Below are 12500 nucleotides of genomic sequence, written 5' to 3'. Positions count from 1 at the left end.
CACTAGACGTGAAATATCACTGGATTGGATGTAGGTAATGTTTGTTATATGCCATTAGTGTAAACAACGAGAGAACTTTGCATATTTAATTTTCATATATCATTCCTACTGTATTCATTTAAATATAATATTCAATCAAAAGTACCATTTGAATGTGATGGGAAAACTACAAACACAAATTTGTTTCAGTGACATATTTTATTTATAAAAATAAATATATATTTTTCTGTACATATATACAACAAATGACTCATAAATAACAAAACGCTTCGCCGGTTGCACTGTCAACAGGCAACCGTATGCTAAGTTTGGCACAAATATAAGGACAAAATAACCATCTAGTCCGCGTACAGGTGTGACAGCTCTAGGAAGCAGAGTGATAAGAAGCATAATTCTATCGACTCGAGATTGATCACCTTCTCCTGTTCTTCTTCAGGGACTAAAACCTTCTACAGAGGCCGTAGGAGGCTGTCACCGTCGTTCCTGCTGATCCTTCAAATTTATGAAACTATGGTAGACTTGGGTCACTATCCGACGCAGCTGGAGGCTTCGAGAGGCATTACGTTCTAATTTTTGGTATAGGAAAGCGCAGCCGTTTCTCTCTCATATATAGGCTGAGGTTGGTGATGTGTTCTGGTGAAGGCACATGTTCCCATCGCCCGCTGACTTGCGCCACAGCGACACATCACGCTATAGCAAGATTATACATACACGCACTCGCACGCACACACACACCTGTCCTCCCCCGGTGCACCCTTCCAGTGACTAATGGGTGTTGGTGTTGGGCAGATCGAGCGGTCTCGACGGAGGGTAATCCGCTCGCACTTGACGGCATCCTCGTGACTGCAGGGTGTTGAAAGTGAGGAACCCCCCGCGGCAGTCTGCAGGAGCTACTTGAGCATACAGGTCGTAGGTATGCTCCGATGTGGCGTCGCAGGGTCTCTCGTACTGCTCGGACCCGCCCATATTGTCGTACTGAGAGGAGGCTGCTGCGTAGACCATGTGCAGACCGGGCAGATCGCGCCCTCCTGCTGAGACGGGCATGTCGTGAGGGGGAGGGCACGCGGGTGGGGGAGGGAGGATGGCGGCCCAGTTCACCTGCACGCCCGAGTCCTCGCTACGGTGCCTCCAGGTTGGCCCGTGTGCCAGGCGCGGAGTGCCAGGAGCCAAGAGAGCTGTCGTGGCGTAGGGCTCGGCCGTCTCGTTGGCTCTCTGTATCCTTGGCTCTGCGTATTCGTTGACGAGCTGCTCGGGCCGAAGGAGTCGCGTGGAGGATAAACTTGATTCCTTGTCACTATCTGAAGGTCGCCATAGTTTCTGCTCACCATACATGTTGACGGAGTGGTGGGTGGGGTAGAGGGACGGGTCCTGATACAGGGCGGGCGCGTGGGGCTGAGCCGGGGGCGTAGTCTTCCCACGCAGACGTCTGACGTAGATCAGAGTGGCAGCAGACAAGAGCAGCACCACAGGGATCAGCAGGTACACCAGCCAAGCGGGCTCTGGCGGGGCATATATGACGGAGCCATCGTCTTTGCGATTCTGGTGGCTGGTCTGGGCACCTGAGGGCCCGACGTCCATCAGCACGGGGGCGGTGAAGGGACCCGGGCCAGCCTCCGTGAGGGCAGCAACACGGACGGTGTACAGACGCCCTGTCATCAGACCATCGGCCTCTAGCCATGGGTGGGACACGGTCTCGGTGGTGTGGGTTCCGTTGTGGCTGAGGGTGACCTGGTAGCCCACCACCTCCCCGCGGGCTTCCTCGGTGGACAGAGTTGACCACTTGATAAGGACGGTTCCTTCCTCGCGAAGCGTCACTCGGACGTCGGAAGGAGCCACCAAGGGTACTGGGAAGGAGAAACAATGCAGTTAATAATCTGTCCGACAGCGTTATGCCTTTCTTCAGTTTATGGTGGTATGAATATACATGACTGTCAATCTATCTATCTATCTATCTATGTGTGTAAATATGAGGAGAGAAAACTCACCATCTTGTGGAGTCCGCAGCGACATGGAGTTGGATGGCGTGCCCTCGACGCTGTGCCAGAAGGGGACGAGGAAGAAAGTGTAGTGGGAGTTGGCCTTGAGTTCATGCAGGAGGTGTGAGGATGACGACGTGCCAAGCACGGTGGCCACCTGCACGGCCCCCGATTCGCTGACGGCGTACACGAGCACTCCCTCGACGGCCTCGTCCGCCAGCGCCAGGAACTCCCAGCCGAGAAGGACGCTGTCGGGGGCGGTGACTGTGGCGTCGGTGAGCGTGACGGCGGGGCGCGAGAGGCGGCGGCGGACGTGACGGACCTCGTCCTCCGTGAGACTCGGGTCGCGGGGAGAGCGGGTCGTGACCGGGTCGGACCAGGGACTCGGGAACGACGCCCCTCGCGAGTCGACGGCACGGACCAGGAAGGTGTAGGTGTGGCCAGGCGTCAGCCCGCCCACCACGCACGACTCCTGCGAGATGAGGGCGTCCGCCACCCGCCACTCCTCCCAGCCCTGGCGCCAGAACTCCACCGTGTACGTCTGGTCGGAACCTCCGCCCATCTGGGAGTTGGGCAGCCAGCTCAGGTGCACAGCGGTCTGGTTGACGGCCATGAGGCGCGGCTTGGACGGCGGCGCCGGCAGCAGGAACGGCGCCGCGTCTTGGGCGCCGTCCTCCACCCGCAGGACCGCCGCCTGCTCCACGCTGCCGGTGTCCGCGCTGATGTGGCAGCTGTAGATGCCGGCGTCGTCGGCCCGGACGTCCTTCAGGATGAGGGCGCCGTTGGCCGGGAGGGACACTCGCCCGCCGTTGCCGCCCTCGCTGAGCTCTCGGGCGGGGAGATGGGCGGCCGGGCGGTACTTCCAGGAGATGGAGGGCGAGGCGGCCTCACTCACGGCCTCGCAGGGGAAGGTGGCAGCGCCCCCGAGGGACACCGTGAGGTCCTGGGGTCCTACGCCGATCACAGGAGGGGGATGCGCCGCCACGACCACCACCTCCGAGCGAGCGCTGACGCCGCCGCCGCTGCTGACGCCCCAGCAGTAGTAGGCTCCGCTGTCGTGCGTGCTGACGTCACCGAGCAGGAGAGCCTGGCCTTGGTCGGCGACGGAGGCGTGGCCGCTGCTCTGCCCCGCGGCGAGCAGAGCAGTCCTGTCCTGGGTGGGTAGCCGCCACAGCAGGAGAGGCTTGGGGTCGCCCTCGACCTTGCACGAGAGCCTGGCGCTCTGGCCAGCCACCACCTGAATATCCTGCGGCCGCTGAGCGAACTCGGGGGCGTCAATCACGGTGAGAGTGGCCCGGGCCGCGGCGATCCCTGCCTCGCTCTCCACCTCGCACACGTACACGCCGGAGTCGGCAGCCGCCACGTGGTCCAGCACCAGCCGCTGGTCCTCGATCATAGCGCGGCCGAGCGGCATCTTGCCGTCGAGACGCCGCCAGGTGACCGTGGGCGTGGGCGAGCCTCGGGCGCGGCACGCCAGCTCCACCACCACGCCCGACGCGACGGTCACGTTCGCAGGACGCTCCTCGAACCAGGGCGGCGCTGGGGAAGAGAACTCCGTTAGGGCTGAGGACGAAGGCTTTAGGGCAAATTGATATGCTTAAAGGGATTCAGTGGATCTCAGGCAACGGGAAGGACACTTACTCATGATGGTGAGCTTGGTGGGCGTGGACTCCCGGGCGCCGGCGGCGTTGCGGGCGCGACACACGTACGAGGCTGAGTCCTCCTCCACGGCCTGACTGATGACGAGATCGCCCGCTTGTGTGACGGAGACCCGGCTGGAGTTGGTGACCTCGTGGGAGTCCCTGAGCCAGGTGACTTCGGGGGGCGGAGAGCCCTTGGGCGGGCGGCACGGCAGGGCGAGAGAGTCCCCGACGCGCGCCCTCACCACGGGGTCGGCCTGGCTCTGGAAGTCGTAGGCGAGCGTGGCCACGGTGAGGGTGGCGTTGTGGGAGCGCGTGGCGCCGTGGCTGTTGGAGGCCACGCACCAGTAGGTGCCGGCGTCGCTGTCCCTCTTGGAGGTGGCCACGCGCAGGAAGAAGAGCGAGCCGGAGGGCAGAAGGACGCGGTGGGAGCGCGGGTCCTCCGCCGCCGTCGTCACCTTCTCGCCGTCGCGGTACCAGCGGATGCGGGTGGCTCCGGAGGCGGCGCAGTTGAGGGTGGCGGGGTCGTTGCGTCGCGCCACCACGTTGCTCGGGTGCTCCTTGATCACCGGCGGGCTTCCTGTAGGTAGACAACGAAAAGATATTCTTAAAAAAAGCTTATCGGAATACAGAAGCTACCTGCTAGTCCTATCCAAAATGAGTCTTATCGTTCGTTAAGCACTCGTAATGTGCGTGGACATTCATATCCCAAACCATGCGTGGTTGCAATCTGAACGTCTACTTTACTGGCAAACAGAAAAATGAACGTGGCAAATAATACCATAATTATAGGGTCAAATGCGCACTGTGTCCAAATAATAAATAGTTTTTTCGGTTTTATTTGATTTCAACACGACTTCACCTCCATTCGCGTACACGAATGCCGGGTCTTAATTTACAGATGTAGTGCTTAACACTTCGTATATCACCCATTCATGCTCCCACGCATTGTCTGTTTTCCATTGCAGTTCGCTTTTGTCCACATTTGTTCGTGTAATCAAGAGAGCAAGAGCAGTCTCAAAGAGAGGAGAAGAGAAGAGAAGAGAAGAGAAGAGAAGAGAAGAGAAGAGAAGAGGAGAGGAGAGGAGTGGAGAGAAGAGAAGAGATGAGAAGAGAAGAGAAGAGAGAACAGAAGAAAAGTCAAAAGATAAGTGAGGCGAAGCAAGAAGAGAACAAAAGGGATGAAAAGAGAAGAGAAGGAGAGCCGAGAAGAGAAGAGAAGAAGAGCAAAAGATAAGATAAGATACCTACAACTATACTGAAATTCAATCGGAAAGCTATAGAGAATTATTCAAATAGAGAAAGAGCTGCCAAATATAACGGATAAAGCGATTCAAATAACCCCGTTGAAAAAAACACCACAACACATTCACTAAGTGGACGCCATAATACCTTCAATCGCCTATCAGATAAGAATAGGCCTAGGGACCGACACAGCACAATACCGATGCGGCCATGTCAGAAGCTCTTATCAGCATCACCACACTTTCCTATGAAGGGCACTTACCCGGCTTTATTTGACAGGTAAGTGGCAAAGGTATAAGTGGTACAAGCAGGTTATAGATGAGATATATATATATATATATATATATATATATATATATATATATATATATATATATATATATATATATTAGACAGAGGAACTCCTAACTTATAGGTAAATGCATAGAGATAAATCAATAAACACACATGCAAGCACGCACGCAGTCACAATGGTGGTGGCGGTGGGGATAATAGCAATAATGATTTCAATATTTATCATAATAATCATAATAATAGTGATAATGATGGTGATAATGATGATGATGATGATTTCAATAACAATAATAATCATCATCACAATTTAAAAATATAATAATAATAATAATAATAATAATAATAATAATAATAATAATAATAATAATAATAATAATGATAATAATAATAATAATAATAATAATAATAATAATAATAATAACAACAACAACAACAACAATGACAATAACAATAACAATAACGATAATGATAATAATAGTAATAATAATAACAACAACAACAACAATAATACTAAGGTGGGTAAATAGATTGAATTAATAATATTACACTGATATCGCTTGCATTCAAGGTTAAGTAATTGGAAACTGGTTCTTTTAACGGCGTTTTATTGTGCTTTAAACTTAATGCTTTAAAAGTTTTAATGATATAACTTTCCTGCTTCTTCTGGAGTAAACGAACTTTTTTTCTTTTTTCTTTTTTCCTTTTTTTTTTTATTTTGCATTAATTTCGGATCTCTTGAGGATTATGAGATGATTACTGCGGCCTGGTATGAGTCCTCGACTTTCGTATTAATTCTAAAGCACATTGTGTAAATAAAGTATGGTGTAGCAAGTAATTAAACTAAGGAAAAAGGTGAGGGAGAGGGAGAGGGAGAGGGAGGGGGAGAGGGAGGGGGAGAGGGAGGGGGAGGGAGGGGGAGGAGGAGGAGGAGGAGGAAGAAAAGAAGAAGAAGAAGGAGTAGGAGTAGGAGGAGGAGAGGATAGCAACTGATAGAGAGAGTGAGAAGAAGGAGGGAGAGCGGGGAGAGAGAAGTGGAAAAAAATATGGAGGAGAGGGAGAACAGGGGGAGGGGGAGAGAGGGCGAAAGGGAGGGAGGTTGAGGGACAGAAAAGACCTGCAGACAAAGGGGGAGGGGCAGGCCTAACACTACAGTAACCTTTCTTATGCTGGAACTCACTGATACTACAAGGGGGACACAGCTGTTCTGGGAGGACACCTTCAAAGAAACGGAAAATATCACCAGCATTGTTTTTTGAGTGAACCCTCTTTCCTAATTACGCTATGTCGACGTTGATTAACTTAAGCTAATCACCGTGGTTGGTCCTCATGTTGCACAGTAATTGCGTTAGATAATCCACGGATAAAAACATAATTAGCCAAGATGATGAGAGATGGGCTCAGCGACCCCCCACCCCTCTCTTCCCTTCCCTTCCCTTCCCCACCCCTCCACCCCATCCCCTCCCCCACCCCTATCCATCCGCAACAGCCTTCTTTCAAGGGGGAAATGCTAAGTTAATTGTACTGTAAATATTCTAATTGCTCATCAATAGCCCGGTTACAGCACAAACCGACCAGTCTTTCTCTTCCTCTGCAACCACCTGAGTCTGTACCAGTCTCGATGCGACCACGGACACGCCAGGTAGCAATCCGCTGTATAATTTAGTTTACCTTTCACGTCATTAGGGGTGAATATTTCATCGTTCGACACCGTAGGCCTATCCGAGGTGTCGTCTCTCGCATTAGCGTGGTCGACGAAGCGAACGAAATTATCGATGTAGTGTGGTAACCTTATTACATGCTTGGATTTGCGTCAACGGATCGACATGCTGGCGAGTTTTATCCATCTGTAATATATTTCTAAGCTCTGATATTCTGTCATGGAGTGAAAAAAGTAACTTTTTTGTTATCGAATTTTGAAGTCACCGATGGGAAAAGGTGGAGTCCTTCACCCACGCAACAAGCGGCGAGGTTGAACTGCTTGGCAACACAAGAACAATCGATAGCGTTATTTACCCGTTGTTTGCCGCCTTGCTCGTTACAACATGCAGGCTATAAATAGAAAATTAAGTTCGCAATATTCAGAAAATTGGTGCCAACTTCTGCACAAAGGCTGAGATACAAAAGCAAGCTTGCATCGTGAATATTAAAGTTAAAAATGGAAGAGTGAAACAGACAGGGAGGGACGATAGACAGGGTCGGAAAAAAGCGCGGGACTTTTTGACAGGGGGACGTAGTGGAGAACGAGAGAACATGGAAAGAGAGATTGATGGAAGGGTGCGTGGTTTAAAGGGGAAAAGGGGAGAGCGGCAGCGGAGAGAAAAAGGTGGTCGGGGGAGAGGGGAAGGGAGAAAGGGGAAGATTTCACCATCTCTTCGCCGAGCAGAGTACCTCCGACAACCCGCCGCCTCAACAGACATCCATCAGCAACTATTGGTTTAGCGGAGTATTCTGGTCGACCATTCCATTCCTCGCACGTCATGGCCACATATCAGCGTATTTACGGCTTGGCACACTATATTTTGGCTTTAGATTGCATACTTTGAGTGAAATATTAATTCCTCCGGTGTTAAACAACCGGCGAGTTCCGTGCAGTGGCCGCTTGCAATAACAGGGTGGGTGGGCCACTTCAGGAATTTTCAGTGGAAATCCATATTGCACGCCCCTTTTCTTTCGCCTGCACGCCGCCTTGTGCCGGGGAAGTCCGAAGGGTACGAGCTGGGGCCAGTCTTTCGAACTGACTCTGGCCCCTGCCCTCCGGTTGCTGGAGGTTGTTGGCTGTATGAATATTTGCCTTCACAGAATTGTGTGTGTGTGTGTGTGTGTGTGTGTGTGTGTGTGTGTGTGTGTGTGTGTGTGTGTGTGTGTGTGTGTGTGTGTGTGTGTGTGTGTGTGTGTGTGTGTGTGTGTGTGTGTGTGTGCGTGCGTGCGCGCGCGCGTGTTGTGTTATGAAAAATTCTGATCTTGGAAATGAATATAAAGTGGGACTTGTTGCGCAACCAGACACATTTCGCGCTGTAAAATCCACAATATAAAGTCTTTTAAACTACCGTCAAGAGATTGTCTTACGCCATAAATACCAAAAGGTGACCAACGCCTGATGAAGCCGTCCTAGGTATTCCCAAGGAGCGACAATTTCGCCAAGAATTCGGTCTGCGCAAGAAATCCCAGCGTGGCAAATGACAGGGTCGCCCCGCTCGCAATCACAAACATCAGCCCACATAAATCCCGGCACAAGCATCGCCTCTTTGTTGTTTCAGCACAGGTTGTACTTAGTGCTCCTTGGGCAGGCTGATCTCCCCTTGATACCATCGCCGTAGTTATTGGCCCGAGAGACCACGTAATAACAGGTACAGCGAGGGCGGACGGTAAGGCTATCCGGACAAGCAAAAATCCATGTATTGATCACTATTGGGATTTCGTCGATAGGTGAGGTTATACGTGGAAAATAGCTTCATTTTCCCACTATCAGGCACCTGGCTCGTAGACAGCAACCCCCCCCCCCCTCCTTCCTGATATGGATACTTCCGAATGTTTTCGAATATGACCCTTACGTCACACAGTGGGAACAAATGTCTCCCCGATCCATAGCTAGATTCTGAGACCCCAAAACAAATAACACAGAACGCAGAACCTTCTCTAGAACTACCCACCACCTCGGCCACTTGGACATCCGGTCTGGCGCACATACGCACATCCTACACGAATAAAAGAAGACTCTTTTGTTCCGTGTGTGCGACGCGTGTATCGCCGCCCCCGCTGCTCCTCGGGCGATCCCAGGTAGAAGCATACTAGCACCTGGTCGATCCCACGCCTAATGGCCCCACCGACACCACCAAGGGGACTGGATCTTGATGGGTCACGCCGTAGTTAAACAAATGGCTGAGCGACATAATGCATGGGAACCTCGTAGTGTCCCCGACGCGAAAGGAAACTACTTGGACGCCACTTTAAATGCACCTACGCACGCGCGCCCGCACAGACGCCCGCAGAAAAAAAGAAAGAAAAAGACAATAATCCTCTCTGGCACGGATGGTCCACCTAAAGGAATAAAACATTCACACACAGGAATGCGCACGGCTGGAACAACGGATGCCATCATTCAAGGCACTGACTCGCCTAATCAATGACATGACTGTAGTGCCTGCAGCTCCTCGGCTCCCCTGCCCGCCCGCCCTCCCCACCCCACTACCCCATCCCCTCTCTCGATAACCCCTATTCCCTCCTCTCCTCTCCTCCCCTCCCTTTCCCCTACCCATGACCGCCATGAACCGAGCCGATCTGACGATAAAGGTAGATAAGGGAAATTTCGACCTCTTTCATACACAACGGAGGGGAAAGCAAATCAAAATGACTCCTTAAGAGGCAGTTGAACACCTGCTGCCTAGACACAATACTCAAGAGGCAAGAAAGTGGGAGAGGGGAATGGAAAGCGGGGGAAGGGGAGGGTGAGGGGAGGGAGGAATGAAGGCAGGAGGAGAGGGGGCCGAGGAAGGGGGAGGGAGGGAACGAGGAGGAGGCGAGGATGGAGGAGGGGGAAAACTAGGGGAAAGAATGAGAAAGGGGTGGGAGGGGACTGAGGAAAGGCGGTGGAGGGAATTGGGAACGATGGAGATGCGAGGAAAGGGGAAGGGCCGGTATTGCCCGGGTAGAGAGGCTAAAGATCTTAAGGTGGAAATTGTAGTCCCGAATTGCCGAGGCGCTCGAGGGTGACCAGACGGACACTGAACCAAATGCTGTTATTAATGTGGGAAGGAAGAAGCCGAGAGAGAGTAGGAAAGGGTGTGAAAGGAAATGGAAGAAGGGGATGAGGGGAGTAATGAACGGGAAAGAGGGAGCAAGAGAGTGAGGGGGAAGGGGAGGGAGAACGAGAGAGAGAGAGAGAGAGAGAGAGAGAGAGAGAGAGAGAGAGAGAGAGAGAGAGGGAGGGGGGGAGGGGGGGGAAGGAGAGAGAAGAAGAAAACGAAGGAAAGGAAGAAAAACAGGAAAAGAAGAAGGGAAAGAAAAAAAAACAGATATAGCCGAAAAAAAATTATAAACAAACAAACACAAAGACCCCCTTAAAAAAAGTGGAAAAGGGTCACGAGAAAGTGCAAAAGAAGACCAGGTCCTGCCCACGGCGATGCCCGACGGTGAATCAAGGGGCTAATCACAAGTATCGAAGCAACGCGTGATTTTGCATAGGAAGAAGCGACTCGGGTTACCATCGCCGTGTTATCAAAGACCAAAGGAAAGGAAGAAGGGAAGAGGGAGGGAGGAGAAGGGGAAGGAAGGGAAGGGGGAGGGAGGAGAAGGGGAAGGAAGGGAAAGGGGAGGGGGGGATCACGAGGAAGGAGGATGAGGAAGAAATAATTGATAAATTATAAGGCGAAGGACAACCTACCCTGTTTCTATTTCGAAAGGCTGATTAATGTATTGGTGACAATCACTACGAATAAAGATTAGAGTTTCCATTAATGAACATTTAAAATTGTGAAATCTGACTCAACTTTCTGAAATATCTATGACACCTTAAACACATCAATATAGATTTCATTAACTTCTTAAAATCATGACACTGATTACATCTCAACCTGATACAGTCTTGTTTTCAATCTAGCCCTACACGCTCCGCTAATGTATAGCAAATACCTGCGTAACCGACCTGGGGAATCAATATCACGTCCCGAGAAAGTGTCCACGAAACCCGACGACACGAAAGGAACCGATACACGTGATACTCCGGCGAGAGACAAAACCTGTTTAATGAAATTCAGACTTCGACATTGCAAACTGCAGGTCCTGTTGCAACGGACGTGCCCCCACTCCCCTCCTCTCCTTGCTCCTGCCCCTTCCGCCCACCGAGAGGTTATCTGAGGATGCTGGGACCTACAAGCCCCCAGGCACTCGACAGGCGTCCGTTTATCGGCCCCGGACTGGCTACCTGTCCTGGCCGCCGATAAGGGCTCCGTGCTTCTGAAGGGACGCCGTCTGGTCGTGGCTGCGTAATGCTGGGAGAAATTTCGGAATCAAAAGTCTCTTTCTGCTTGTCTTTTCTATTTTGCCTCCTTTCTTTCGCTCTCTCATTTACTTTCTTTCTCCTCTTTCCGTCTTATTTTCTTCCCTCCTTTTATTTATATATTCATTTATTTATTTACTTATTTATCATTTCATATATTTGTTTCACAGAGGCACCCAGACGTTAAATAGTTATCAAAATTTCAGTCAGCTGTTAATAAGAAAATGTTTACGCTTTATAGTCGATCTCCAAATGGGGAGTGAAATACGCGTAGATTTACTGTGGCGCCATTTTCTGTTTACTTTTTTTCTTGACATAATTATAAAAATAAATGAAATACCCCAAGCAGTTACCTGTAACCAAATATCAAATAACAAATTGGCATATAAATCATTTAGTTATAGTTACTAACAATGTATTACTCATTCCGAATTGATTGATACAACCGCCGGGAAAATGACGCAGTTCCATACTTTAAGAATATCGATTACGAAATTATTTAAACCAGACAGAAATTTACCAGTGATAAGACAAATCATCATATTTGATCATATCTATTATAACTAATTTATTGCAAAGGCGATCTAGAATTAACCTTACTTCCTTCTTAAAAAATCTAAATTACTCTTTCCCTTCACGTAATCATTTATATCCTTCATGTACAATAACCACATCCCTTTATTTCTCACTCAGAATAATACATAAGCACGCGCACTACAGTTACCCTTTTTGATTAAGTACATCATGACAGATAATCACTACATAATATAAATCACCCAACAGGTGTAATATGAAACTTATATAAAATTATATATGAAATTTAGTATCCTCGTGTCAACAAATTCCCAACACAAGAAGACATGAATTATCATTTGTTATCATCACGTAACAATAATAACGTATCCACAGTTGACGGAGAACTTGTCGAGGTTTGTGATTTATGGCCGTCGATGAGTACGACTCCGGTGCCACGGATAATGTATGATTTAGTGCTTGGGATGACTGCTTTACTACCCACGATGACATTTACAACGGCCTTTCGAGGGGAACTGAGTTTCTCGTGATGAAGTCTACGTCACATCCAGGTCTGTGGTGGCGATGGGAAATTTGTAAGAGTTCGTTACTATTGAAGTCTAGTTTTGATTTCACGTTTCCGTGCTACTGGTTTACATTCGAAAAAAATCTGTCTGTTATTAGGTCGTAAGGTGGTTCTGTCTGCTTTTAGTCAATGTAACTGCAGCATCTAGCAACTAAATCAATAACAAAATCAATTACATGCCTAAATATCCAGGTTTATGCCTTACCTTCAGTTATAGCCACACCAAGGAGGCAGATAAGGAGCAGAACTTC

At 49.9% G+C, this 12500-nt stretch overlaps 1 protein-coding gene across 1 annotated transcript in view; it reads right to left on the bottom strand.

Annotated features, from left to right (window-relative positions):
• Positions 1 to 179: 179 nt before the first annotated feature.
• The window catches only part of LOC119580241 (protein sax-3-like), a 12614-nt gene continuing 293 nt past the window's right edge, over positions 180 to 12500 (bottom strand). Inside the window, exons 1-4 of the mRNA XM_037928267.1 lie at positions 12455 to 12500; positions 3618 to 4196; positions 1986 to 3515; positions 180 to 1844 (exon numbers count right to left, since the gene is read on the bottom strand). The exon at positions 12455 to 12500 is cut by the window's right edge and continues 293 nt beyond it. Coding sequence (XP_037784195.1) covers positions 766 to 1844; positions 1986 to 3515; positions 3618 to 4196; positions 12455 to 12500 — 3234 coding nt within the window. The 3' untranslated portion in view covers positions 180 to 765. The remainder of the gene's footprint in view (positions 1845 to 1985; positions 3516 to 3617; positions 4197 to 12454) is intronic.

The sequence above is a fragment of the Penaeus monodon genome, chromosome 13, assembly GCF_015228065.2.
Source record: "Penaeus monodon isolate SGIC_2016 chromosome 13, NSTDA_Pmon_1, whole genome shotgun sequence".
Taxonomy (NCBI): Eukaryota; Metazoa; Arthropoda; class Malacostraca; order Decapoda; family Penaeidae; genus Penaeus; species Penaeus monodon.
Note: the sequence above shows the minus strand (reverse complement) of the source record. Positions and strands in the feature narration are given on the sequence as shown.